General features: G+C 40.6%; 1 protein-coding gene across 2 annotated transcripts; it reads left to right on the forward strand.

The window, feature by feature from the left end:
* On the forward strand, positions 1-27,981 carry obsl1a (obscurin like cytoskeletal adaptor 1a). 2 transcript variants are annotated; one of them, XM_040038845.1, is made up of 26 exons: positions 1-156; positions 2,129-2,225; positions 7,969-9,231; positions 10,979-11,248; positions 11,517-11,777; positions 12,213-12,518; positions 13,468-13,734; positions 13,821-14,096; positions 14,515-14,629; positions 14,844-15,004; positions 15,200-15,472; positions 15,580-15,855; positions 15,961-16,236; positions 16,320-16,595; positions 18,635-18,910; positions 18,999-19,268; positions 19,360-19,626; positions 19,701-19,970; positions 20,086-20,352; positions 23,593-23,859; positions 23,953-24,065; positions 24,195-24,348; positions 24,514-24,675; positions 25,017-25,121; positions 25,221-25,487; positions 25,565-27,981. In XM_040038845.1, the coding sequence occupies exons 3-26, from the start codon at positions 8,043-8,045 to the stop codon at positions 25,837-25,839; spliced, it is 6,639 nt and encodes a 2,212-aa protein (XP_039894779.1). In that variant the 5' UTR covers positions 1-156; positions 2,129-2,225; positions 7,969-8,042; the 3' UTR covers positions 25,840-27,981. The 2 variants fall into 2 exon arrangements, with proteins under 2 accessions (XP_039894779.1, XP_039894704.1); XM_040038770.1 differs by lacking the exons at positions 1-156; positions 2,129-2,225 and adding an exon at positions 4,628-6,633.

Raw genomic sequence — 27,981 nt, forward strand, 5'->3', positions numbered from 1 at the left:
TGTACTGTAATCAGTATTCAGTTTCATGTAAGTTTCATCATACAGGACATGTACAGCCGATTTAAGATCAAAGATTTTGGAGACTTAAATTATTGAGCTACTTCTCATCATCATTCCTGCAGCGAGGGTGACAGTCAAATTCGTCTTCAAGTGTTTGTAAGTTTGTCTTGTACTAACTTTTCTAGTCATCCAGAGTAAGTAAGATTACAGCTCTTACTTACTGGCACTTATTCATACTGATTTTATTTTTAAAGCTTTTTAAATTTCCATTAATTTATATCTTTTTCATCTACATTAGCCTCGGTTTTGTTATTTATGTGCTAGTAGGTGTAAGGATGTCACATTACTAAATGCCATGAATGTTTTCTGCCATGTTTGAGAGGGATACTGTTTTTTTAATTCATACAATCTGACATAATTTTGTGGTTTTACATCAAATTATCTGTTTTGCAATAACTGCTATTAACAAAGCACTTAATTATATTAGGAATTATATTTCAAAATTGGATATCGGAAGTAAGCAGCATGATACAGAGATATGATATCATACAGAAGACAAAGACAATAATAATAATAATAATAATAATAATAATAATAATATAGTTTCTGTTGCCCATATCAGAATGTACATTTTTATGCAGTTATTTTTTTAGTTTACTTGGCAAAAACAACATTTATTTCAACAACTAGAAGTATAAAAATCCTAAGTTAGCAAGATGCCAAAAACAAAACAAAACAAAAAACATGTGGAGCACAACAAACTTTCCTCAAATAAATGTGTTATGTATTCGCTTTGTCTGAAATTGTATTTTTCTCACAATATTGTCCACAACAACAAATGATCAGGCAGGAAAAAAACACACACAAAAGATCTAGATCCAAACATTTGCCTGCACCCCTGTTATTTACTAGCCAACATAACACTATGCTAGATTTATGTCTTTTTTAATATTTTTTGTGAAAAAAAGAAAAAAACTTCTTTACCAAAAGACTTTAGGAACCAGAGAGGTCTTATTTGAGCTGAAGTCAGGGTATATTCACCACTGATGTTGATGTTATGCTTACAGAACAATTCGAAAACTGCCACTAAAAATACTCAAAACTTAAAAATACAAACACATTGTGTTTATATTTTTAAGTTTGGAGTATTTTTAGTTGGGGGGGGGGTGTCTATGAGTGCACATATATCTTTGTCTTTCTGTGTGTCACTAGTGGGTGGGTGAGAGTGAGTGAACAAGTGGTGTGTGTGTGTGTGTGTGTGTGTGTGTGTGTGTGTGTGTGTGTGTGTGTGTGTGTGTATCCCCCGGTGGGATATGGTCGCCCCTTTCCAGTGGACGCCTCTGCCCCTCCTTTAGCCTGGACCTTCCCCTTGTCAGGGGAGGTGCTGACGGATGCCGGGTGCCAGGTGGATCCTGGGTGCCAGGGGCCCTGGGAACCTGCTCTCAACTCGTACCTGGGTGGCCTTCCTCTAGTTGCCTGTTGCCTCTGGTACTCTTTGCATGGGCACCCCATCTGCAGCCTCTCTCCTTCTCCTGCAGGGATGAGCGTGTGGATGTTACCGAGATGTGTGGCTTATGACATAGTATGACATTGTCATGCTACTCCACATATAATGTAATATATGAAATAACACAAAAAGAAAGAAAAAAACCAATGGATAAAAGATTCACATGAACAAGAGGAGCCTATAGAGATTCTTTGTAGCTGTTCTTGCAAAAGCAAAATGTGTTCGGCTTATGGACAGGTTTAGGTGCTGGCTGTTTTTAGTTTTCACTCAAGAAAAAAGCAGATATGATTTGCCCCCAAATCAAATTGATGTATCTGGCTTGTGGGGCTTAGATTATATAGGGCTGTGCAAAGGTCATGAACCATGCTTCACTTCTTTGTTTTGCTAAAAAAAAATGGGAACTAGGTGATTTAGTGAAATGTGTGCGAACTTTCAGTATATAATAACAGTAAGTCAATTCACAACTATAACAAGCTTGAAAGTCAATATTTGGCATGACCCCCTTTATTCTTCAACACAGCCTGATCTCTTGTCGGCAGCTTTTCTGTAATTTCTTTAGAAATAGTTCTCCAGGCTTCTTGAAGGACATCCAAAGCTCATTTTGTTCTGTTCTCTTTCCAGATGATCCCACACTGCATCAATACTATTGGGTACGGGCTCCGGGGAGGCCAATCCATGACTAAGCTGTTATGACACAACACCAGTTCATCAGAGTGAGGTGCCTTTGCATGCTTGAATGATTCACAGGCCAGTGTTGGCTGTCTTAAAAAACAAAAACATTCATCTGAAAATAGGTATGAGTACTGGACTGAAAACAGGTAAAAAGAAAAAAAAAAAGCAGACAATGTGCATAGAATAACTTTGAAATACCTTCAAAAACCCAGCGAACTATTGCTCAAGATCCCCACTAAAAAATTAAGAGGGTCAATGGAAGTAAAGACTTGCAAATTAGGAATGAGTCAGTCCTGTCACGCGGGGTTCAGGTCACATGAGTCAGGACTTTGGGACAGTATGGCAGTGTTTGTTGAGAAAGCTTTTCCTATAAAGGAAATGTTACTCGCATTCAGACTAAAGCTGCCTTCATTTCCCTGAAAGAGAGTAGAAGAATGACCTCCAAGGTCACAGGTAAATGGTAAATGGACTAATTCTTAAATAGCACTTTTCTACTCTTCTGGAGCACTCAAAGCGATTTATACAACATGCCTCATTCACCCATTCGCACCCATTCATACAAGCACTTTTCTCTATTGTGATAATGGTGATGATATGAACTCAAATTTTGGCACAGATGGTACAGCAAACTGTGCTCGCCGACAGATTTTTACAAGTATGCACAGAGATTTTTCCAGATTCTCTGAATCTTTTGATAATATTATGTACTGTAGTCAATTTTATAGACACTGTTTTTTACAGAAAGGCGAACCTCTGCTCATCTTTACTTCTGAGAAACTCTGCCTCTCTAAGACGCTCTTTTCCTAGTCAGTCATGTTACTGACCTGATCCCAAGCAATGTAATAAGTTTGTCCAGCTGTTTCTTTTCAGTACTTGCTTTTCTAGCCTTTTGCTGCCCAACTTTTTGAGACATTGAGTAAGTAGTTTTTATGACATTACAAAGGCAATAAAATATGGATTTCTTTGGAACTTTTTTGGAGTTATCTCACACATATACACAGAAGTTTTTTTTCCCCAGCAGGCTTGCTGGTTGCATGGAAAAAGCGGAAGAGCCAAAATGTGAGTGATCACTTGACTCTGTTGTTGTTGATATCTGTGTCTATATCATCTGCCAGTTCAGTATCCCATTCATTTTCCGTACACCTTCACTCTTGTCTTTTACAGCAGTGATGAAGGTTGAGATGGATGGGGTCCTGTCTGTCTATGTGTGCGTGCCTCCTCTAGTCTCTGGGGACATAAATACTTCATCCTGGGACCATAATGTTTTTGTAGATTCCCAGTAAAATCAACCATCTTAATAAGACTGCAATGACAAACAGTTTAGCAGTGATCAGAACTGAACTCTCTTTTGTCCAGAGAAGGCCACGTATTTCCAGAATGATCATTCTATTTTGATTTCATGCTCTACAAATAAGAACTTAACACATCTAGTGGACAGCAGAGATGGGCAGTAACGCATTACTTGTAACGCGTTACTGTAATCCGATTACTTTTTTCAAGTAACGAGTAAAGTAAGGGATTACTATTGCAAAAACGGTAATTAGATTACCGTTACTTTCCCGTAGGAACGCTGCGTTACTGCGTTACTAAAACCGTGATTTTTTTGCGAGAATGTCTCATGACAGTGACGTAAGCAAGTGCGACGTTCTTGACAACAGCTGTGTGCAGATCAACAATGGATAACATATAGAGTGCGGGAGAGAATATGAGCGTGCAGCGTTTAAAGCGTTTCCAAGCAAGCACCGAGTGCGCAATGACGTAATGGGAAATTCACAGAGAAACTCGTGGATTCTTCAACTGACCGCAGCACACCTGCACCAGGGTAAACCTCCGCCTACCCAACTCCTGCTTTACAGGTGAAAATAGAGCAAAAGGACCGCTAGTCTTTGACTTTATTTATTTTCTGCTGTGTTTTACTTGCATCTATTTGAAAGATTGAGTGTAAACACAAAAAAAAAAAAAAATAATTATGTGCTGAAATGTGCAGAAAATAGGTTGAAATATTAAACAAATTTCTTCCCGTAAGAGAATGTTGCATATAATTAAATTTTTGCTTGATGCATAAAGTTAAAAGATTAAAACTAATAAAACAAGTTTTAAAAAGGGACTTTTCCATTTGATTACATTTTGTATGATGGATTATGTAGAAAAAGTAGAATTGGGCTGAAAGATCTATCGCTTTATCACCTATTCAGGTTGTAAATCATGTTTTTAAAAAGTAACTAAGTAACTAAGTAATTAATTACTTTTAAAAATAAGTAATCAGTAAAGTAACGGGATTACTTTTTTGGGGAAGTAATCAGTAATTAGTTACTGATTACTTTTTTCAAATAACTTGACCAACACTGGTGGACAGTACTGAAAAACAGTATTTCTGTGTATGGCTTTTAACTTAGTGTTGTACAAAAGGCTTTTAACCTTCTGAAATCTAAGCATTCTCTCTATATGAATATTTTTATAACTTTAACACAGCACAGAAGAATAGTTTCCTTGGTTTGAAGCGAGGGTGATTGACATATTTTTAAAGACCCCATGGTCTCAGTCAATCCTCTTCAGCTTTTGATATTGAAACCCAATCTCAGGACAAAGAGCAGAACTGTGCTTTTAATTCCTGGTACACCTAACAGCTGCGGGGATGACCGCATGGATTGTAATGTCAGAGGTATAAGTAGCCTTAAATGGGGCGAGCAGTGTGGTGTGACTCCTCCAAATGACTGTGGTATTAATTCATCTGTTCAGTGATACATGCTTGATAGATCACATCGCATATTTTATTTAAAACCCTATAAACCCATATATAAAATAGGAATTTCTCATCATTATACTCGCACTTTAGGGAAGTTTAGCCTGTGCTTGACATGATATTCCCGGTGTGTTAATTCAGCGCCGTCACAAAGGGGTCAAAGTTATGTGACCTGTATTCAAGGTCACATATCCGTGACGACAGGTTGCATGCAGTGTGTATCAGTGGCTTCGGCTGTCCGAAACGCTCCACTTGAAGAGATAGGGCAGAGAGCTGTTGTCTGAGAATGCAGGCAATATGTGTCAACACCAAATTCAAATCTGCCACAGAAGGAGACAATTGATAAGTGAACAAGCACCCGTGCTCGCAGGGGGAAATAAAAATACTAAGATGACGACATGGGTTTAGTGTTCATGTACTGCTCACCTATACTGTGTATCTTTTAGACACAACTGGAGAGGTGAGTAGTTTTTGATCACGTAGTTTGAAATCTGATGCCAGTTGTATGTTACGCATCTTGTTTCATGTTTTAAGTTTTTCCAACAATTTATAATCTTCTGAATCACCTACCTGTCCAGACTTGTACCACAAAGGGGCCTGAATTAAAATAAGTGTTATCACCTTATGAAATTTTTGTATTATTTCTCTTCAAATCACAGTGTTATATAACCCATTTATCACTGAGAACAGATTTTTCAATTATTAATATGTGCTGAAATACAAACATACAACCATTTTTGACACACAAAAAGAGAGATGAAGCACAGGGCGTGGAGTGTATTAATATGAGTTGTTAGCAATGCTGGTTACAAAAATTATGGTAGTTACTATGTTACAATTGTGTAACATTAACTGATGCTGCAGTACTAAGATAATATATATATGGCCGTGTATCTGAAAGCCATGACATAGTCTTTTATCTTTTTAGCGTGAATTGCATTATCATGACACCAAACTCTTTGTTTCACTTCCATCTGTTGATCATCCCTCAGTATAAACCATTTTCTAATGTGTGACACTAATTTGACCCTATTTATGGGTCAGCGTGACTCATGAGGCAAAGAGCTCCAGCAGGCAGGGCGTCCTTTCTCTTTTAAAGGTTTAACTCAGGATATCTTTTAAGCTGAGTGATCCATCGCAGAGCTCGGCCCCCTTCTATCTTCAGCGAACCATAGCCTGTCAATGGGGAGCCTAACTTTATCTGGCCCAGTGTCATTGAAGCTGCTGGTATTTTTAGGGGGTGGCTTGCAGTGGCAGCAGCTGCAAAAGCATTTACTGCCCCCCACCACCAATTCCAGCTCACTCTCTCTCACACCACACTCTTTAGCTATTGGACAATGACAGTATCAGAGCTGACGCATAAACCAGGCACTCAGCTGAAAGGCTGTGGTCATTTTACTCCTTGCCACCTGCAACCCAACACCAGACTGAGGGGACACAACTAAGATATTACTATGACTCTGGACAACCAAATGTGAATGGAAGATACCACTTTTCTCAGCTGCGTTGGTGTTGAGTGACCAGCAGGTGCTCCAAACAAGACAAACCAGGAAAACAAGGAACATGAGCGGAAGACTCTAAACGTGCGTCTTGAATGCTAACCTAACCAAAAATCATCCAAGTAAACTGATGCCAGCTTGTATTTTTAAGAATAACATTTTAAGGCATCACAAGAGAGACAAATGCTATAAAGACAGCATTTCTTAAAGCGGTAAGTCTATCCTCTGAACTCTTTTTTTGTGTCACTGTGTAACTCTCTCCTGAAAATGCCTGAGGAGGATCTTTTCTTTACATGTGCCAACAAAACATTCTAAGACTGACTGAGCTTGGGATGTGCCTCTACTTGTCATAAAGTTGTATGACTTTATGCTCTTTAGATGATTTCCAAGCGTGATGTGTCACAGAGAACAAATGGCTGCCATTCTCAAAGCAAAAAGAAAGGTGGTGACAACACAGAGGAAACAAATGGAGGCTAAAGCTTTAGATCAGGGATATCAAACTCATTTGACATTGTGTTTATCTATTAGTAAATTACTTTGGCTTAGCGTGAATGGTAATGAGGCAGATTTTTATCAGTCATAAAGGCTGTAAAACCTTTGAAAATACAGTTATAAGTCAAAATCTATTACTTCCTTCGCATTTTCAAAAGCTGTCAAGTGGGCTCGATTGGAGTCCTTGCCGGGCCAATTCTGGCCCCCAGACTTTATGTTTGACACCCTTGCTTTATATACTAAATTGTTTAAGTTGTTGCTAGAATGTTACAATGAGCTGACAAAGAGAAGCCAACAGTAAGACTGCAAGCAACATTCTGTACACATGAATGTATATAAGGGATTAGTTGGTCCTAGTTAGTGACTGCAGGTGTGTTTGTGTGTGCTATGTGACACAGAGGCTCCAGCATCTTTTTTTGGACAGACTGCTTTATAAATACACTCTTCACTGAGCTACAGCACCAGCTGTGAGACAACCAAAAGTGTTTGCTCAATACCCACCTCGCAAAACCACTAAACTTCTTTACTTCAGCTTTGGGAACTATATTGAGTATTCAGATTTTTTTTTAAATTTGATTTAATTCAGTTTTATTTAAATGGTGCCAAATAACAACAACTGTCACTTCAACGCACTTTATATTGTAAGGTAAAAGCCCTACAATAATGGAGAGAAACCCCAACAATCAGAAGACCCCCCTTGAAAAAAGCACTTGGTGAGAGTGGAAAGGAAAAACTCCCTTTTAACAGGAAGGAACCTCCAGCAGAACCAAACTCAGGGAGGGGCGGCCATCTGCGTGAAAGGTTGGCGATGGGAGGAGGAAGGCAGGAAAAAGATACACCGTGGAATTAATGGAGATTGATAATTTTATTGTATTTTATAAAACTGTTCACTCTTCATTCTGCTTTCAGTTTGAGTCAGATTACTGATGAACCCATCTGGGACACAATAACCACACAGTTACTGTTTAGATGGTGGTTTGGGGTTTGAACTCAAAAGCTGCACTCATGGCAGATTTTAATCATCTACTGAACTAATAATCTTCTTTCTCTTTCAGCTCTTTACAAAACAGAAGGAGATCATTTTGAGAAGAAACTTCTTCATTCGACCCAAACAAAAGGTGACATCACCATGGATATTTTTGGTGGCGCACCTCGTGTTTTAGGCTATCCACGTCCTGTAGTGGCCCAGTGTGGAACAGATGCAACACTGAAGTGCCAAATCGGTGGAGACCCACGCCCAGATGTGATCTGGGAACGCAAAAATGTCCAGATCCTGTCTGAAGGACACTACAAGATCTCAGAGGAGGGAAAGGTTTACTTGCTGACTATTACCAGAGTGACCCAGCAGGATGCTGGCCAGTACATCTGCAAGGCTAGAAATAGCATAGGAGAAACCTATGCAGCAGCCTCACTTAAAGTTGAAGGAGAGGCCCAGCAACAAGATGAGGACGCAAGACAGTTAGTGGTCAATGGTGGGGCGCAGCCTATGCAAGAAAATGGAGAATTTGTGGGACACCTAAATGGCTACAATGCAGTGCAAAATGGTGAACACTGCAAGGCAAATGGAGGGGAACTGAATGGAGAACGGAACAGCAGGCTAAGCAAAAACCAAGCAGAGGTTGATCTAACATCTGATGACAGACCGCGATTCCTCATCAAGCCCCTGTCTCTGCGTGTGGATCGAGGCGAAGACGCTGCCTTCTCCTGTAAAATCTGGGGGACTCCTCTGCCAGAGGTGATTTGGGAAAAGGATGGGAAGAAACTCAATGACATCTTTGAGAGTTCTCACTTCAGCATGAGAAATGAAGATGGTGGCTGGTTCCAACTCAAGATATATCGGACGCGTATGCCAGACAAAGGCGTCTACACCTGCAAGGCCGTCAACTGCCATGGTGAGGCCCTGGCTGGGGCCGTCCTTCTTGTCGAACCTGTACCAGAGCAAGGTGACAGCAAAACATCCTCGACTGGTCACACTAACAGCCAGTGGTCACCAAAGCACAGGGGTGGGAGGCCCAGTTTGTCAAGGATCACAGCAGAGCCACCTGTCGATGCGTCAAAAGTGAAGAAATTTGCAGTAGTGGAGGGGAAACACGCCAAGTTTCGCTGCTTTGTAACAGGGAAGCCGAAACCTGAGATCATCTGGAAGAAAGATGGAGTTACCCTAGAGCCTGACAGACGTCATCTGATATTTGAGGACAGAGAGGGCTACTACACCCTGAAGGTGCTGTACTGTAAAGTGCAGGACACAGGGTTGTATGTGTGTGCAGCATCAAACGCGCTGGGAAACACCCTAAGTGCCGTTCACCTGTCCGTTAAAGGTATGGCAACCTGTTCTTTTTTCTGCAACCTTCATGGAAGAACATGACATGTGATATTCTTCTTGAACAATATTTAACCCAAATAATGTTAGTCCTCTGTGTTCACTGAATGCTACAAGTAAATGGAAAAAGTGATTAAAAGAGTAACAGAAACCACAGAAGGTGATTAACATTGAAACATTATTATAAAACCTCTGAAAATAACCACCTACACTCAAAAAAAATCTGTTGTTGGATGAACACAATTTAATCATGGCACCTTTTTCCATGTGATTTAACCAAGTGCAATAACCCATTTTTGACAATGTCAAACCAACACATTTGGCATTTGGTGGTTTGATGTAATCAGATTACGTTGTGTATACTTACATTGACTTGAAGGGATTTAAGTATGTAGAGTGAAATTTGTTTTAATTCATTCTACACAAGTTAAAAACTTCAGGTAAACGCAATGAAATCTTGTTGTTTGAACACCTACTTTGTTAATCAAGGCAATTACTGCTAGTCTTGCTTAATGAACCAATATGCAGGTTGATGATTTCATAGAGACAAACAACCATTTGCACTTACATTCATGGGTAATTTAGAATCACCAATTAACCTAACTCTAATTACACACTGCAAACTAGCCAGATTGTGGATTTGAACCTAGGCCCTTGTTACTGTGAGACAACAGCACTAACCATCACACCGCCAAGCTGTCAATCCAGGCTGAACAAAACTAGGAAAGCTATGATTACAAGGCTTGATGCAGAATTTTCTGTAGGTTTTTGTCCTTGACAGGTTAAACCACAATAAATAGCAATAGCATACACGTGGTGTGGGTGTAGCTGTTTGCCTCTTAAAACTCCAGCAATTTTCCTGCAGTTTGACATCTAATATGATCTTGTGAATTTCGTGAGTCCAGTCAACTAACCACGCTTACTAGATTGTATCATGTCATCTCAACAAGAACAAATTAAGTTGCTGAATTTCATGCAGATGCTACACAATTTAATTATGTTCACCTTAGAAAAATGAAATTATTTAGTTGAAATTACAAGTTTGAATCTTTTACATGTAACAACCACCCAATTTCATTTTTTTGAGTGTAGAAAACACTTCATTGTACCAAATATTATCCCTTAAAGCAGATTAAATTGCTTTCATGCTGTTGGAACCTTTTGAATAACACAAAAGAAACGTCTTTCTTTTCAAGACATTAGTCACTGAAAATGGACAACTGAAATGAATATGTATATGTCCAGTTACAATAAATGAGGGCATATCTTAAACCATACTAATAAAACATTATACCATGAGCTGCAATTGTGAGGGCTGTGCATAGTTAAAATGCTACCCCATTCATATGTGATTCATTCTGCATCTGTGAGCTGCCTCTACCATAAGAGTCAGTTTAGTTAATGGGCTCAACATGCCAGTCATTAACATACAGATAACATGAAGGAACATTACCACTGCTAATCACTGCTTGAAAACTATTATATGGTAGCAAAAGAGAATCAAAAATTAAGTGTTTGCGCTAAATTTTTTCATTTCAACACATTATATTTTAATTATTATTTTGAGTTTGAGTTTTTCTAGGCCTGCTGCCAATGCAGTGAATTTGAGCTGTCTTCTAAATCTACGCTAGCACTGCGAAACAGCTTCTTGTTTGGCATCTCCATCAATCCTTGCACACATGTACCCATATATATGTACGATTCATCCACTTTGGACCAAAGATAACGTTGTCCTTATTCTTCAGGCCCTGCCGTGCGGTTCAGGCGCCCGTTAAAAGACGTGGAGGTGAAAGAGCGGGACGTTGCCGTGCTTGAGTGTGAGGTACCTGATGAGTCACTCCCAGCTGCCTGGTACCTGGAAGACCAGAGGCTGATGCCCAGCAGTAAATATGGGATGGAGCAGAAAGGAACCAAACGAAGACTCACTATTCACGATGTGGGAACAGACGATGATGGAGTCTACCTCTGTGAGATGCCTGATGGAGCAAAGAGCATTGCTGAGCTTTCAGTTAAAGGTACACTGTGAAAAATAGGCTACGGTGCATCAAATTATTGTAAAAAGGGATGGTATTTCTAGGACTAGTATTTCAGGAAGACAAAATTTCAATGCACACTTGCTTTATCGCATTAACTTAATGATATCCATTCATGTCATTATTTCAAGCTAAATGATCTCTGTATAAACACCTGCTAGCACAGTGTGTGGTCAAAGGGGGAAACTACCTGATGCAGCTTTTAAGCTTATTTTGAAAAACTATTTTGCATTGATTTTTATCCGTACAGGTACTATTGTTCGTAAGCTTCCACGAAAACTGGAGGTCCTGGAGGGTGAGAACGCAGCCTTCTGCGTGGAGGTGGAGAACGACGACATGGAGGTCCACTGGTTCAAAGACGGGTTGAAGCTACATGAAACACACCAAACAATCCTCAAGTCTTTTGGCAAAACTCACATTCTGGTCTTTGTCAACGTGGCCTATCACGACTCGGGAGTTGTGACATTTGTCGCAGGACGATCCAAGACTTCATCACGCCTCAAAGTCAAAGGTAATTTAGCAAACACTTTGTGTAGATGTTTGTTAAGGGGTTTTTTTGCCTTGATTTGAAGAAGCTTTGCAGGTTGTGTTTGAGATTTAAATAAACATTTATTTCAGGTTTATTTGTTGCAGGATCATTTTGTTTTTTGTTACATTCAGTAGAGTGTTTTTGCTGGGGGTGAGAGTGGGAACTCTGATGGCAAATTTATTTTTAGAAGGAGTAATATGCAAAAATGTAGGCTCACTTGTCTAAATGTATTAATTTTAAGACAAAATGTGTTTTTATTTAATTATTTTTACATTTGTCTAATAATACATTACAATTATTGCTTCTGCTTGTATACTAATTAACTAACTAGTTTCAGTGAATTTAATGATGCCTTCTGACAATCAGCCTTTTATCAATCCACCCTTATTACATTCTTTATTCTTCTTTGTCTTTCAGCCACACGACACTGCCCACCTATCTGTCCGGTGGGAGTCAAAATGGATGTAGACAGACCCAACAGTGCGCTACTTAACTGGGATCCCGCCCCCAGTAGTCAGACCTCCACCCGCTCTGTGTTTGTGCTGGAGATGCAAGAAGTGGGTTCTCAGGAGTGGCAGAAGTGTTTCACCTCAGAGACCGCCACCTCAGCTGAGGTCACCGGTGACATTGTACGATGCGAGGGCAACTACCGTTTCAGAGTTTGCTGCATTAACAAATATGGACGAAGCGGCCATGTGGAGTTTCCCAAAGTTGTCCATCTGGGTGAGGAGCACACGGCGACAGATTTTACATACAGATATATTAAATGTCATTTTTTTAAAGTTTTACTTGAAACTCTTCTTTGAGGTGAATATAATTTTATTCAAAAACACTACAGTTTACTTTAAATATGAAACACAAAATTGTATACATTTTTAGGTAGAGCGTTTGTTTTTTTAACTTGCTGAGAAACCATGAGCATATAAATGTTAATAATTTTTCTTCTTTTAATTATGGTTATTTCAGTTTAATTGTGCTTAAATTTGTTGTGGGTGTTTGATGTGGTCTCCAGTGTGGCAAAGAAAAGTGTTAAGGTTTAAGCGAAAAAGGACATATTTATCAGTGATAAACGTAGATATTATGTAGACTGGAGTAAGAGAACTAATATGAAACTATAATGACAACCAAACAGCTGACAGTACTGTAAAATGACAATTTCCTTCTGGTAAATTTAACTTCCAGCACTTTCCTGTAATTTTCTAGAGTAAACTACGCATTATTTGTTGACTAATAGTGTACGACATAGGATATGTTTATAGGACTAAATTGAGCAATTTAAAAATATGGACCAATATTTTTTTCTTTCAGACACCAATGATAAAATGACAATGAGTTTAAAAATAATCTTGCTTTAATGTCACAACAAGTCGTGTATTAGTCATTTATGCACTGCCAGATCTGCTTGGATCAGCTGGTTGATGTTTTGTGGCAGTTCAGACATTGTTGCCAACAGGGAAGTTGCAGAGCGCCCTCTGGTGGCGGACTATGCAAGCTGTGCAAAATCAACACATAACATAGTAGAAAGACATTTTTCCTGTCTCTTCTTTACTTTTTAATTCTGTTGTAAATTCTGATGCCAATATATGTGCAAATAGCTAATATTATTAGGGCCAACATATCTGTCAGGCTTAATTGACTAATACCTGTACTGTACTTCTTCTGTACTTGCTAGTTCCTGGGCCCAAGATCCTCAGCCGCCTCCAAAGCTGTGAGGTTGTAGAAGGACAAGATGCTCGCTTCTCCATTGAATTGTCTGCCCCAATGGTTGGAACCTGGTTTCTCAATAGTGCTCAACTGCAGCACGGCGGACGATATTCAATACAACACAATCAAACAAAGCACTCAGTGGTGATCCATGAAAGTCGCATGACAGAGGATGAAGCAGAGGTCACCTTCATAGCTAACGGAGTCAGGGATTCCGCTGTGCTCAACGTTAAACGTAGGTGTAAAAACCTCTGAAAAACCTGTGATTGATGCATTTTTTTTAAGTTTGCTTATTTCTGTGTTCATTTTTTTTTTCATCAGCTGCCGTGATGAAATTCAGTCCTCTGTCAGAGTTAGACAGCAAGAAAAAGGTGGACATAGGGGATGCCATTGTACTCTACTGTGAAGTCTCCCATCCGTTTGCAAAAGTATCCTGGTTCAAAGATGGCAAGGAGCTTCAGGTCTCAGATGGTCTAAACATCCAGGCGGATGGGAATATGAGGAGGATCGTGATCCAGTCAGCTGAGGAATCTCACTCTGGAGCTTACACATGTGAAACTTCAGGGGATGTCATCACATTCAATGTGGATGTTGCAGGTAATTGGTTTATGAACAGATGACATGCTGATGAGCTTCTTTAACATTAACATAGACATTAACATTAACATGGATATTAATTGACCACTTTGTTATATTTACTTAAAGAATCACATGTTAATTTTCTTATACAGAAAAATGCATACTTAATATACTATCTGGATTTCATATCATGAAAATACTGATGTTTCTTGGATTATTAAGTGACACTGAATATAAACAACTGTGTCTCTGACTGATTTTTATGTCTTGTAAGAAACCAAAACCTTGTTTAAAACCTGTGCTAACACATTTGGACCACATCTGGGCTTATTATTAAACCATACCAAGAATCACTCCAATTTTTAGAGGGCTAGTTCATGTAGTACCTTGAGCTCCAGCCATTGACATGCAGTCTTCCTTCTACCCTGTTTTTAAGGTCCTCCGGTGGATTTCAGTCCGGTCGCTGAGGATGAACTTCATAAGAGCAGCATGGAGTTGGACCCTGTGGTGCTGGTCTGCCATGTCTCCAGAGATGATGCTGAAGTTGTGTGGTAAGACTGAAGAATTCCTGTTTGCAAATAAAGACAGATCTGTAGATCTGTAAAGTCTGTAGTCTTCTGTGTTTCCAGTGTCTAACTGTTCAAATACTTCCTGCATCATTTTGTTTACTGCACAATCAACCTCTTAGTAGGACACAGGTTTTTTTTAATGTAACTAAAACAAACTCTTTGAGACTCTTTACGGTTATCTGTGTCTGTGTCCCAGGTATAAAGACGGCTGTGAGATCAAGCCCAGTGACAACATAACTCTGCAGGCAGAAGGAACCATGAGGAGGTTAATTATCCGCTCTGCAGAAACCTCAGATGCTGGAAGTTATACTTGTCAGGCAGGAAACAGCAGCATGGAGTTCACAGTCAATGTCCGAGGTACACTGACCTTTCTCCTCCAACTCCTGTTGGTAAAAACAAAAGGCATTTAACAACATATTTTGGCTGTGTTTTGGCCCTGAAGTTTTAAAATGAGAATAAAAAGATTAAAGGTGGCATTGTGGAACAAATAGATTATTAATTCATTATGAGCACCATTTGACCTCGCTCTTATTACTCAAACAAAAAACACAGAGCCTCCAGTGATGATAGTGGAACCTAAAGACGATGTGGTGATTGAGAGCTACATCTCAGAGGAGATCCACCTGCAGTGCGAGCTGTCTCGCTCCAGGGGGAAGGTGCGATGGTTCAAGGATGGCCTGCAGGTGGCAGAGAGTGAAAACATCCAGCTGATATCAGAAGGCCCTTACAGGAGGCTGACAATTCTCTGCAGCTCAGAGGAGGATGCTGGAGAGTATGTCTGTGAAACAGATGGAGACTCCATCTTCTTCCAACTTGGTGTTAAAGGTAAAACTTTAGTGCTCACCTCTTCTAACAGATATCAAATTGAAACATAGAGAATCTATAAAATAAGTTTAAATGCTTATTTTTTTAATATCTTTCACTTGTACTAGATCCACCAGTAAGAATCATTTATCCCAGTGAATCAGAGCTGGAACTGACTCACTTGGCATCAGAGAGGCTGGAGCTCAGCTGTGAGATCTCAAAGGCGGATGCTCCTGTGCGCTGGTTCAAAGACGGTCTAGAAGTAGAGGCAGGGCACAACTTGATCCTGGAGGTGGACGGGGCCCAACGGAGGCTCATTATACCCATAACCACTGTGCACGAGACGGGGGAGTATGTATGTGACACAGAAGATAACTCTTTGGCTTTCCTAGTAACTATTACAGGTAAACAGGCATACATTCAGGCTAATTATTTATGGTCTATGGTCACTCAGTAAACGAATCATCACATTACATTTTACATACTTTATTTCTCTTTGCTTCACTTAGAGCCACCAGTAACGCTAACTTGCCCCAAAGACATAGCTGACAAACTGGAGAGTCTTGCTGGCAAACCAGTGATTCTAGAAATTGAGGTGTCCCGACCAAATGCAGAAGTCAAGTGGCTGATAAATGGTGAAGAAATTCAGCAAAGCAGCAATGTCACCATCACAGAAGATGGGCTCATTCGTCGTTTGACAATTCACTCTCCCACTCCTGAGGATTCTGGCAAATACACTTGTGACGCTATGGATGATAAAATTGATTTCCAGGTTAAAGTTTCAGGTAAGATGCAGCAATTGCCTCGGTATGAGTTTTCTGACCCATTGTGAAATTTAAAGATAAAAATTTCAATTCTGTGTCCTCAGAGCCACCAGTAAAGATTTTAGGAAAGTCAGAGATCAAGAACAACCTAAAGTTCTTGATTTCTGATGACATTGTGCTGGAGTGTGAGCTCTCCAGAGCCAATGCTGTCGCCAAATGGTACAAGGATGGCTGTCGTGTTCAGGGTGATGAAAGGTTCTGTGAAGAGGAAGAAGGTCCTTTCCGCTCGCTCGTCATCCTCAATGCTGAACTCGAAGATTCAGGAGAATATTTTTTGGATGTCGGAGATGACAGTATCAGCTTCCAAGTTACAGTAGAAGGTAAGGTTAATATGGCTGAATGTATTTTTCTTCTTTTTTTAATTTTTTCTTAGAAAGCAGTCGTGCATATTTGTTTAATATGCACATTGAAATACATATCCTGGTCAAAAAGGACTCCAAGTTTCCTCACATGGTTACTGCAGACGAAAACAATGCCATCCATGGTAAATACAGTCCCAATCAAAAGTTTAAGACCACTTGGAAATGGCAAAATATCATATTTTGCATGGTTGGATCTTAACAAGGTTCCAGGTAGAGCTTCAACATGCAACAAGAAGAAATGGGAGTGAGACAAAACATTTTTTTGAGCATGCAATTTATTGAAAACAACACTTAAAATGAAACAGGCTGTTTTACAGGAAAAAGCACCTACTACAGTGCATAAAAAAACATCACAGGTGGGATCTGCTTGTCATGCCAGTAACACTGGAAACCATCAAGATTTTTTCTTATCAGAAAATAAAACTTTCTACCACCTTTCAGTGTCTCATGTCCAAACGGTCAGTTCTGTGGCGTTCAAGGAGACGAGGCCTTTGAAGATGTTATTTTGTTTTTGAAGCCCTTCAGTCTCATATGCTGTCTGAAGGTTATGGGGCTGCAGTCAGCACCAATAAAGGCCTTAATTTGGGTCAAGGATCGTCCAGTGTCTTGACGGACAGCCAATTGGATACTCTGGCTCAGTGCTGGTGAAATGTTTTTGGGTCTTCCATCATAACCCTCAGGTTCATTTAAGAAATTCCAAATGACTGTCTTACTGCGTCCCACCTCAGCAGCGATGGCACTCTGTGAGAGGCCCTGCTTATGCAGTTTAACAACCCGACCATGTTCAAAAAGGGAACTTTTTTGACTTTTTAAGATCCCACCATGCAAATATGAGTTTTTGCCATTTTATAAAGGGGTCTTAAACTTTTGACTGGGACTGTATCTGGTTAGACACCATGTTACTAAGATTTTTAAGCAAAGTAAAATAGTCTAATTTTTATTTGAACTTAGAGGTTATACGGGCCTTTATATCTTTATGCCTGCAGTTTAACTAATAGGTGTTTCATCCAGCTTTATTGACACTGTCAATAGAAAATTGTACTTAGTAGTCAGTATAGACTTTTAATAAAATAAGTTTGCATATGATAGAATACTGCATGATGACCTCTTTATAACTCAGACTGTTTTTAGTTCACTGTGACCCGTTATCATGCAGGGAAGGAGCAGTACCTATTAGTGCTAGATAAGAGCTTAACGAGCAGTTTCACTTCGTGCCAGGTAGAGAAGCCTCTCCTGGCACACACGCACACACACACGCGCACACATCCACATTCCAATAAACGAATGCACCTACTGTTGTATATAAATAAAGACCAGGACAGTGGCAGAGCGCGAGTCCTTGAGCCACTGCGAGCACTCTGTGACTGCCCTTGCAAGTAAAAACGGCAGCGTGTATGTTTCTACTCTCTGACTCTCATGCTGAAGAAGTGTCTTTAGAATATATCTCTTGACAGACACATAGAGCTGGGTATCATCTGCATAGCAATGCAATTGTATGCTATGGTTTCTAATGTTACTGCTTAAGAGGAGCATTTATAATGTAAATAGAATTCGTCAGCACAACTGGAACTCCGATCTACATGAACAGAATGTCTCTGAGAGACTCCGTTCTGTCAGAGGCCATGACAAGGTTATTCATAACCTTCATGTCAATGCTGTTTCTGTGAGGAATTCTGAACTGTTAAGTTTTATACATACCATTCCAATGAAGATAAGCAGTTAGCTGTTTTTCAAGTACTTTTTAAATATTTATTTAAATAAAAGGTTAAACTTATTTTTTGAAAGGGATAAGGCTAAGCATCTTGCCTTGGACTTTTTGAAAACATTTTTGAAAACATTTCAAAACGGCAGCTAGTATCTGGCAGGATCAAGTAGTTATAATTTTGCCTTCCACTGGCATGATATTATCACAAAAGAGCTATCTCTGTATGTACATTTTTTTCAAAAGGATATTTCTGGCAAAACTTTGCATGAATTAATCCATCTTCTTCCCTCAGAGCCTCCAGTGACCATTGTTGGAAACTCAAATGACCTTGAATACCAGGAGATGATGGCAGGCGATGACCTGATCCTGGCCTGTGAGGTATCTCGTGCTAATGCCCCTGTCCAGTGGTATTGTAATGACAGGCTTCTCACCAGTGATGACCGGACCTATATTGAAAGCTATGGGACACTGAGGAAAATCATCATTTCCTGTGTTCAGCCTTCCGATTCTGGAAAGTATGTGTGTGACGCTGTGGATGACAAGATGGTCAGCGTTATACGCATTCAAGGTACGAATCCACAAAATAAGCCTTCACAGCTTTAAAGAAGAGAAAAAAGGTCATATAACTTTCTTTTAAATTTTCTTTTCTATCAAAGAGACTCCAGTTACATTTGTGAACAAGGAGGATGACATTGTTGTGACGGGTTACGAAGCAGAGAGCGTGACCTTGACAAGCTATGTTTCCAAGGAAAGCGCTCTAGTGCGCTGGATGAAAGACTGGTCGCCCGTTGAAGGTGATCGTTACCGAGCACTCATGGAGGGCCATAAACGCACTTTTACTATCGAGCCTTTGAGACGCTCTGATGCCGGCGAGTACACCTGTGACATCAACACAGACCAGATGCACTTCAGCCTGCTGGTGAAAGGTTAAAATTTTGTTTTGCATTTTGAACAGCTTTGTAGAAAGCCTCAGTCTGGCCTATCTTCTCATATCAACTTTGATTGTCTGTATTACAGAAATGAGAATTAAGTTCACAAAGCCGCTTAGAGACACTGTGGCCCACGCTGATGGTATGGTGACCCTTCGGTGTGAGGTGTGCAAGCCAAAAGCGGACGTCCAGTGGTTAAGGAATGGAGTAGAAGTGGTCCCAAACAGGAGATTCTCCATTAGGGCAGATGGAGTCGAAAGAAGCTTGACCATTCATCGTCTATCTCGAGAGGATGCTGGCGAGTATACCTGTGAGTCCAGAGATGACCGGACTGTTGCAAAACTGAGGGTAGAAAGTAAGTATGCATTGAAATAGAGTTCCTCTCCTCTTTTCAATGAGGTAGCAGCTTCATAACTTTTGTCTTTTCAGTGCCCCGAGTCATTGAGTTCCTCACTGAACTCCACAACACTACAGTGCTGGAAGGAGAAGATGCAACCTTTAAGTGTGTGGTTTCCCCAGAGGATGTCCAGCTGGTCTGGCTCATGGACAATGAGCCTATCACTCTGGGTGATCGTTTCCAGGCAACCCACAATGGCCTGTGCCACACCTTGGTGATTAAAAAGTGCCAGATGCTGGACTGCTCAAAAATTACAGCAGAAGCTGAAGGACAAATAAGCAAAGCCAGCCTCAAAGTTCAGGGTAAGGCCAATCGTCAAGGTTAAAAGAGACATTAAAATCCATCCATCTATCTTCTATCTGTGATCATCAGATGATCAGCAGTTGATCATTTTTTTCTGACTCTTGTAATGTTAAGAGGCTCAGGTCATGTTTACTAAGAAAATGGAAGCTGTTATGGCAGAGGAGTTTGGTGATGCCACCTTGGAGGCAGAGATTAGCCTGGAGGCCGGTGAGGTCCAGTGGATGAGGCAGGGGGTGGTTATCCAGTCTGGTCCCCGACACACGCTGGCCCAGAACGGCTGCAAACGCAGTCTCACCATCCACAACCTGACTCTGTCGGACAGGGGGACTTACCGGTGCGAGACTCTGCATGACCGGACGCAGGTCAAACTCAATGTAGAACGTAAGTGAACTGCAGCAGATAATGCCGATAATGCAGTTGTGTCATTAGGGTTAGGGTTTCTACCGAACTATTGATCTCAGGTTTCAATCCCTCTTAGTATACTTTAATCTGAGATATATTTTATCAGACTCATCCAGGGCATTACCGTATTTTCACGACCATAAGGCGCACTGTGCTAAAAGGCGCAGTCTCAGTTATGTGTGCCCTTACTGTATTTAACACACACATAAGGCGCACTGGACCATAGGGTGCATACAAGTACCGTATGCGTATTTAAAAATAAAGCGGGAGCAAACCTGAATTCGGTACCTTACTCACATTTCTATTGCCGGTAATCGTCATCATCAACAACACACAAGCATACAAGTGTGCATATTTAAAAATAAAGCAGGAGCAAAACTGAGTTTGGTACTCACATTTTTATTACCAATAATCGTCATCATCAACAACACACAAGCATACAAGTGTGCGTATTTAAAAATAAAGCAGGAGCAAAACAAAGTTTGGTACTCACATTTTTATCATCAATCAAACCCATCAAAGTCCTCATCCTCTGTGTCTGAATTGAACAGCTGCGCTAAATCTCCATCAAACATGCCAGGTTCACTGTCTTCACCGTCAGAGTCACTTTCCGTGCCGTGCGGCTCCTCGGAAACGATGCCGGCTTTTGCGAAAGCTCGAACAACAGTGCCAGCAGACATGTTAGCCCAAGCATCTACAATCCATTGGCAAATTGTGGCGTAACTCGCCCGGCGCTGCCTTCCACTCTTAGTGAAACTGTGGTCTCCACCGGTCATCCATCGCTCCCAGGCCGCTCGCAGCCTTACTTTGAACGGGCGGTTCACACCGATGTCCAGCGGTTGGAGTTCCTTTGTCAGGCCTCCCGGAATGACAGCAAGCTCACAGTTCATTTGCTTCACAAGTTTTTTCACATCGGCTGTGAGATGGGCACGCATAGAGTCACAGATCAACAGCGATGGTGATGCGTGGAAAAAACCACCTGGTCTCCTTACATACACCTCCCTCAGCCAGTCTTTCATCATTTCCTCATCCATCCAGCCCTTTTCATTTGCCTTAATGATGATTTCTGCTGGAAACTTCTCTTTAGGCAAAGTCTTTCGCTTAAAAATCACCATAGGCGGCAGTTTCTGTCCATTAGCATGGCAGCCAAGCACAACAGTAAAAGAAGACTTTTCATACCCCCTTGTGCGTATCGCTACCGTGCTGGTCCCCTTCCTCTCCACAGTGTGACTCACCGGGATGTCAAAAGTGAGCGGGACCTCGTCCATGTTTGTGATGTGGCTGGGCTGGATGTTTTTGTCGCCGATGTGTTTGCTGCAGTAGGAGCGGAAGATGGCCAGCTTTTCCTTATAATCCGCTGGAAGTTGCTGCGCTACCGTAGTCCTGGTCCGGATGGAAAAATGGCACCGTTTCATAAAACGAAAGCACCAAGACGGACCTCCTTGGAAATGTTCAATGTTCATCTCTTCAGCTAGTGAAACTGCTTTTAGCCGAATGGTGACCGTCGAAACGCTTCTCCCGCTCGCTCTTTGCTCGATGATCCACCGCTCGAGTCTTTCCTCCAACTCGAGCCACCTCACCTTATGTCCGCGGAAACTCAGCTGCGTTTTCTTGACCTGCCGGAGCTTGTTTTCCAGCTTCCTCCATTTGCGAACCATCGATTCGTTAATCTTAAATTCTCTCGCCGCTGCTCGATTTCCATGTTCCTCCGCGTAGCTGATGGCCTTCAGTTTAAACTGTGCTTCGTAAGCGTGTCTCTTTGCCATTTTCAGGGTTGTTAAAACAACGATGTCCTGCATAATGCACATACCTGTTCTTTTATACAGGTATGTGCGATTGTCCCGGTATATACGATCAACGCCCACACTTCACCCTTTAACGTTCTCATGGTGTTCTCTACTACGTCCTCCTTACAACACATAGGGCGCACCGCGCTATAGGGCGCGCCGCACTTTTTGAAGAAAATCTAAGACTTTTAAGTGCGCCTTATGGTCGTGAAAATACGGTAGGTCTCAAAATCATAGCTTCTTCAAAATGGTTAGATTAGATTTGGAAACTTCAGATTTTTCTGCACCATTTTCTGATATTTTGATTTTTTTTAGTTGAACTCATCATATTTGCTCAAAGCACGAGTAAAAATATTGAATGAAAAAAGCATTTTCTTAATTTTTGTGTTAATTATGTTTAATTTGTATTTTTTTTAATGCTATAACTATATACATCTAGAAACTGTTGTTTTTTCTGTGAAGTGTTTTTTTATTAGTGTGTGTTTATTTGATTTAATTTGTTTTTTCATATTTTAACGGGCTGACACTCTTATCTCGTATCTGTCTCAAATTACAGATCCTAATTCATTTTTATGGGAAGAGACACCAGTGAAGTTTTCAGGATTTTAAAACATGCAAAAAGAAAAAAACACCTTACCACTTTTCAGAAAAGCACATATAGAAAAGTATATAAAGCCAAAAATATGCAGCAATCATATAATATATGTCCAAACAACTTAAGACGATAAAAAGCATTTTGGAGAAAGCTCATGTTGATTTGAAATGCAACAAGCCTTTTTGTTTATTTTATAAATAGCACGTGAAGAAATGAACTTTTCCTAAAATTGCTTATTGTGTCTGGATTTAACTGTTCAAACCTAACCGCTGTGTGAATAAATAAGATAAAAGGAGGCAGAAAGAACACTAGCCAGATACTTCCAGTACTTACTCGGCTCTGAAGACTATAAAACAAGACATTTCAGAAGCCAGTGTACCATGTGACTTTGTGATTGGTATCTTTTCTGACACAGATGAGTTCGGGCCTAAAGAACAGTACACACTGAAGGTGTTTTTCACAGCATGTCAGAGTGTAAAGAAGTACTGAGAATAGCCGAGCCAGACCTGTAAGTGTGAAAAGGCTTTTGAAACACAGCCATACTGTTATTCAGCCGTGTACAAGAGTGACACAGTGACAGTGGACTGCTCCTGCTAGTGTTTTTGTAACATGATAAACTGAGCTCTGTCTATATTTGCACAACCTTCAGTTGTCCTTGAAACACAATCTTGGCTTTCAAATGCATATCAGCAAAATACAGTTTGCAAAAAAAAAGAATTCTCTCAGTTTTTTAAAATAATTTTTTCAATGATTTAATAGATATTTATTCAATTTATAATTTGATAATTATGGTATCCTCTCACCTCTCACTGCTTTCACTAATCTACTCTTGTGCAGCCCGTAAAATCGCCATCCGCAAAGGTCTGACTGACCAAGAAACCTTTGAACGAGAGACTGCCTCCTTTGTGGTGGAGCTGTCGCACACAGATGTGGAGGGCAGCTGGCAAAAGGACGGCATTCGGGTCAAGCCAAACAATCAGTGTAGGGTGAGCACCAATGGACGAGTTCATGGCCTCACCTTGTCCAACCTTACTCTGGAGGACACAGGCACCATCGCCTTCTCAGCTGAAGGAGTGCGCACCACAGCGAGGCTCACAGTCAAAGGTAAATACAAGCCCGTGAAGCTCACTGGTTTCACTTTTTACACCTTCATCAAGTAGTTCACTGACTGATTGACTGGACTGACTAAACTGACAGAAACACCAGTGTCCATCTTGAAACCACTGGCTGATGCCCGTGTGGAGGAGGAATTTCCTGTCACCCTGGAGTGTGAATTCTCCCGACAAAATGTTGAAGTCAGATGGTTTAAGGTAAAATCAACCAGTAAATACTCTCAGTAATCTTGCCCTTATTTTGTCTTATTATACCAGCAAGGTGACAGTTTTAAGAGTGATATAATGAATAAAGAATGCCTTTGACTTTTTTTTTCTATGACTCAGGACGGTTCGGAGCTAAAGCCGGGGAAAAACTGTCGGATCTACTCAATGGGTCGTAAGAGGTTCTGTCAAATCCTGCAGTGCTTCCGGGCAGATTCTGGCACCTACACATGCGACACAGGGGAAATCAAAACGTCCTGTTCGCTGGAGGTTTATGGTAAGCCTCTGATCAGATACTGGCTTAACACAATTCATTTTGAACCAACTGGAGCCAGTGAGTAGCTGGAGTAAAGCTTATACAATACCTCCATCTAGTGGTTTTAAGGAAAATAACTTTTTTCTTCTTTTGCCATCTGATCTTTTTGCCGTCTTTAACTTGCAGAGCATGAGCTGGAGATAGTGCAGGATTTGGAGGATCTTTACATCCAGGAGGACCAGAATGCCGTCTTCATGTGTGATGTTTCTCTGGAGGACGTGACAGGGGAGTGGTACAAAGACGGCCACAGGATCCGACCAACCAGCTCCATCAAGATCCGCACTGAAGGTCAGAGAAGGCAGACATTTTTATGATACTTAGAAACCAATCATAAAATCATAAATAATACAAGAGTAAAATACCATAATCTGCTCCAGAGCAGGTTAAGTTTCAGATTGGAGATCAATAGGTATGAAATCACTGCCTACTGACCAATCAGTTCTCCGGAAAATGGCATCACCATCTGTGGAAAAACCCTCAAACCTCGTTTGGAGAGGAGAAGGATTTAAATTTCTCTATTTGTAGTTTTAGCGGTACCTCTGGTGGTGGCACGACCTTGGAAAGAGCAGAAAGAGCAAAAGACCACTTGTACACTGTTGGCAAGTCTGAGAATTGTTGCTCTCTTCCAGGGACCAAACACTTCCTGCTGATGTGTAACGTTAAAGCTGAAGATGCTGGAGAAATCCGCTTTGTAGCCAGGGATGTTGAATCTACTGCCTACCTTGAGGTAGAGGGTAAGTTAATTCTTTATCTTCAGAATATTTTACTGGCCTTTTTCTTGGACATATCAGTGACTTAAAATCATCTATATGTTGAATTTCCTCTTGTTTCAGAACTTCCAGTTTCTATTGTAAAGCCCTTGCGAGACAGAACAGCTCTGGAGAAACATCGTGTGATCCTTGAATGCACAGTCTCCTCGCCTCACTGCAGCGCTACCTGGTACAAAGGCAGGGAGGAACTGGTTTCCTCAGACCGACTGGAAATCCTGGCTGATGGCTGCTCCCACAAACTGGTGATTCAGCAGGTGTCTGTGGAGGATGAGGGCACCTACAGCATTGAGGTCGGAGAGCACACCTCCAAAGCCAAACTGATGGTGGAAGGTAAGTTGGGGCGGAAAGCTAAAGTGGAACACCCTAAATACATTTTTGTCAAACTGATTTGTTCTGTGTTGCTCCAGCCCAGGCTCTTGTGATGGTGAAAGAGCTAGAGGACGTGGAAGTGATGGAGGGAGAGCCAGCGACTTTCCAGTGTGAGTTATCAGTCGCCATAAATAAGCCTCCGGTTTGGACTTTGAATGGAGAGAACCTTAAACCGGGGCCCTCTGTCCGCCTGGAAAACCACGGGACAGTCCACAAACTCATCCTGAAGAGCACCAGCGTGGACATGAGCGGCACGGTGAAGTTTACTATGGGAAAGGCGAAGAGCAGCGCCACGCTCAACGTAACAGGATGATTGAAATGTAGTATGATTGTGGAACCAAAGTAACTCCTGAGAAAATGAAGTGGGAAAAAAAAAAAAAAAAAAAAAAAAACCCCTGTGGAAATTACCACTAAAACTCCTTAAATTAGACTAAACTTTTTTTTTTTTTTTTTTTTTTAACATTGTAGATCATATTTATTTGCTGTTTACGTCACAGTAACTTCTTTTATTTCAATAAAAAGCTCCCAAATAAAACCCATTTAAAAATTGCTCCATGGAAACATCTGTTGGATTTTAAAGCCTTCTCATAACTTCAGAGAAGCTAAATAATGTGTGGAGATTATTTTGGGTGGAAAATACTTGTGTATTTGAAAAATTCTTGGAAGTACCAGAATGAAAATGCTTTTAAGGAAAAAAATGTTTTACTTGGTCAGAGCAGTTCTAGATGGCAACCGCTGGCTATGTGGATATTTGTTTGTTTGTTTTTTTAATAAATGTTGAGCCATCTCTTTGTTTATCAAGGTCAATTGCAGCCCTGCACAGCCTTTTCTGAGTTTTCCTTTTTTTTGTTTGTTTGTTTGTCTGACTAAATGTAACAAACCCACCTCCTCAGGCTTGAAAATGTACCGCTTGTGTTGTTTTTTTTCCCCCCCAAAAACTGAACAGCACCTTAGACCATGTTTCCTTAAGCATTTATGGGGGGCATTATTACATACAGTCCATACAGAATTTGGTATGATAAAACAAAGGTCACAAAAAAAAAGACAAAAGTTACAGCTATTGAATCATGAGTACAGTAACATGAATATTCCATATATTAATGAAATTCGTTTGCTTTATTACTGTGCAAAAACAACATATACATATCTACTGAATGTGTAAGAAGTACAGTATCAGTGAATGGGCCCCCATAGTGACACAACCTGTTTTACATGTAATCCATTAACAAGATGACTCAGCGTTCCTATAAATACTCGTCTTTGCCAATGAATTCCAAAACACACGCGGCATCAGTAATTTGATGATGGCTTTCATGAAAACACACTGTTTTAAACCTGTTATGTGCCTACAACGGTAAGATACTATCTCTTTAGTTATTTGCTGGTGTTTCTGAATCCTCTCTCCCTCCTTGTACGCGAGGTAACCGACCAGGTCCTGTAAGAAAACAGCAAGAGCAATGTCTTCCCATTTTGGAAAACCTACTGTAAATATTCTATAAGAGGATGATTCTTGGGAAAAAATAAAAATAATAAAAGGCAGCAGTAAAAATCAGTTAATTATTTAGAAATGAAACAGGCTAATCTTGATTGACAATAATTTGTTAAACATTTTTTAAAAAGTAATAATAGCTCTTAAGGTGGTGGATTTAATCACCCCTTCCTCATCTAGGCGAAGTCACGTCACAAGCCTGCCATCGAGGCTGCCAAGTCAAATCCACCACATTCATTCATCAGTGTCAACACATTGTCAACGCAAACCAGGGCGATCGCACCAATCTGCAAGGCCCGTTAGAAACCGCGTTGCTCCTTAAAACTGAGCAGGCAGAATACAATACAGATACACAACACAGACGTGCACAAGAAAAAAGGAAGACTCCACCCCAAAATCATCTCACACTTTCCACTCTTTGTTACTGCTGGTAAACTGCAAAAATCAGTGACTCCTACAATTCCCAGCATGCACTTAGTAACTTTGATGAGCGGACTAGCATCAAGCTGTGGCACCCTGCTAGGTTTTTACCTGTGGGCAGAAATACAAAATTCTGCAGTTTTGTGTAAAAGAAAAAAGGGGAAAAAATAAAATAAAACAGACATTTAAAGACTTAGCTTTAGGTCTGCTGTAGCTGCACTGGCTTTTCAACGTTTCCAAAAAACATCACAAAAACCTGCACACTATCAGATCTCTGCCAGGTTTAAAACATAAGGAAACATCCAGTATGAGGCATCACTAACAGCAGTTTATTGTAGTGTTTAAGTTGTTTTGGGGTGGATAGCTCCTTTACAACCTGTGCTATATTAAACACTTTGTTTTCAAAGATGTGCTGGGATATACTGGGATACTCACGGCAGCACCCCCCCCCCCCCCCCTCCTCAAAACCTATTTCATGACAAATTTAGAAATAGTTTCCAGCCTCTGTGTACCGCTTAAAAGACAATTTAAAAGAAAAAAAAAAAA

The sequence above is a fragment of the Simochromis diagramma genome, unplaced genomic scaffold (genome assembly GCF_900408965.1).
Source record: "Simochromis diagramma unplaced genomic scaffold, fSimDia1.1 OVJJ01000411.1, whole genome shotgun sequence".
NCBI lineage: Eukaryota > Metazoa > Chordata > Actinopteri > Cichliformes > Cichlidae > Simochromis > Simochromis diagramma.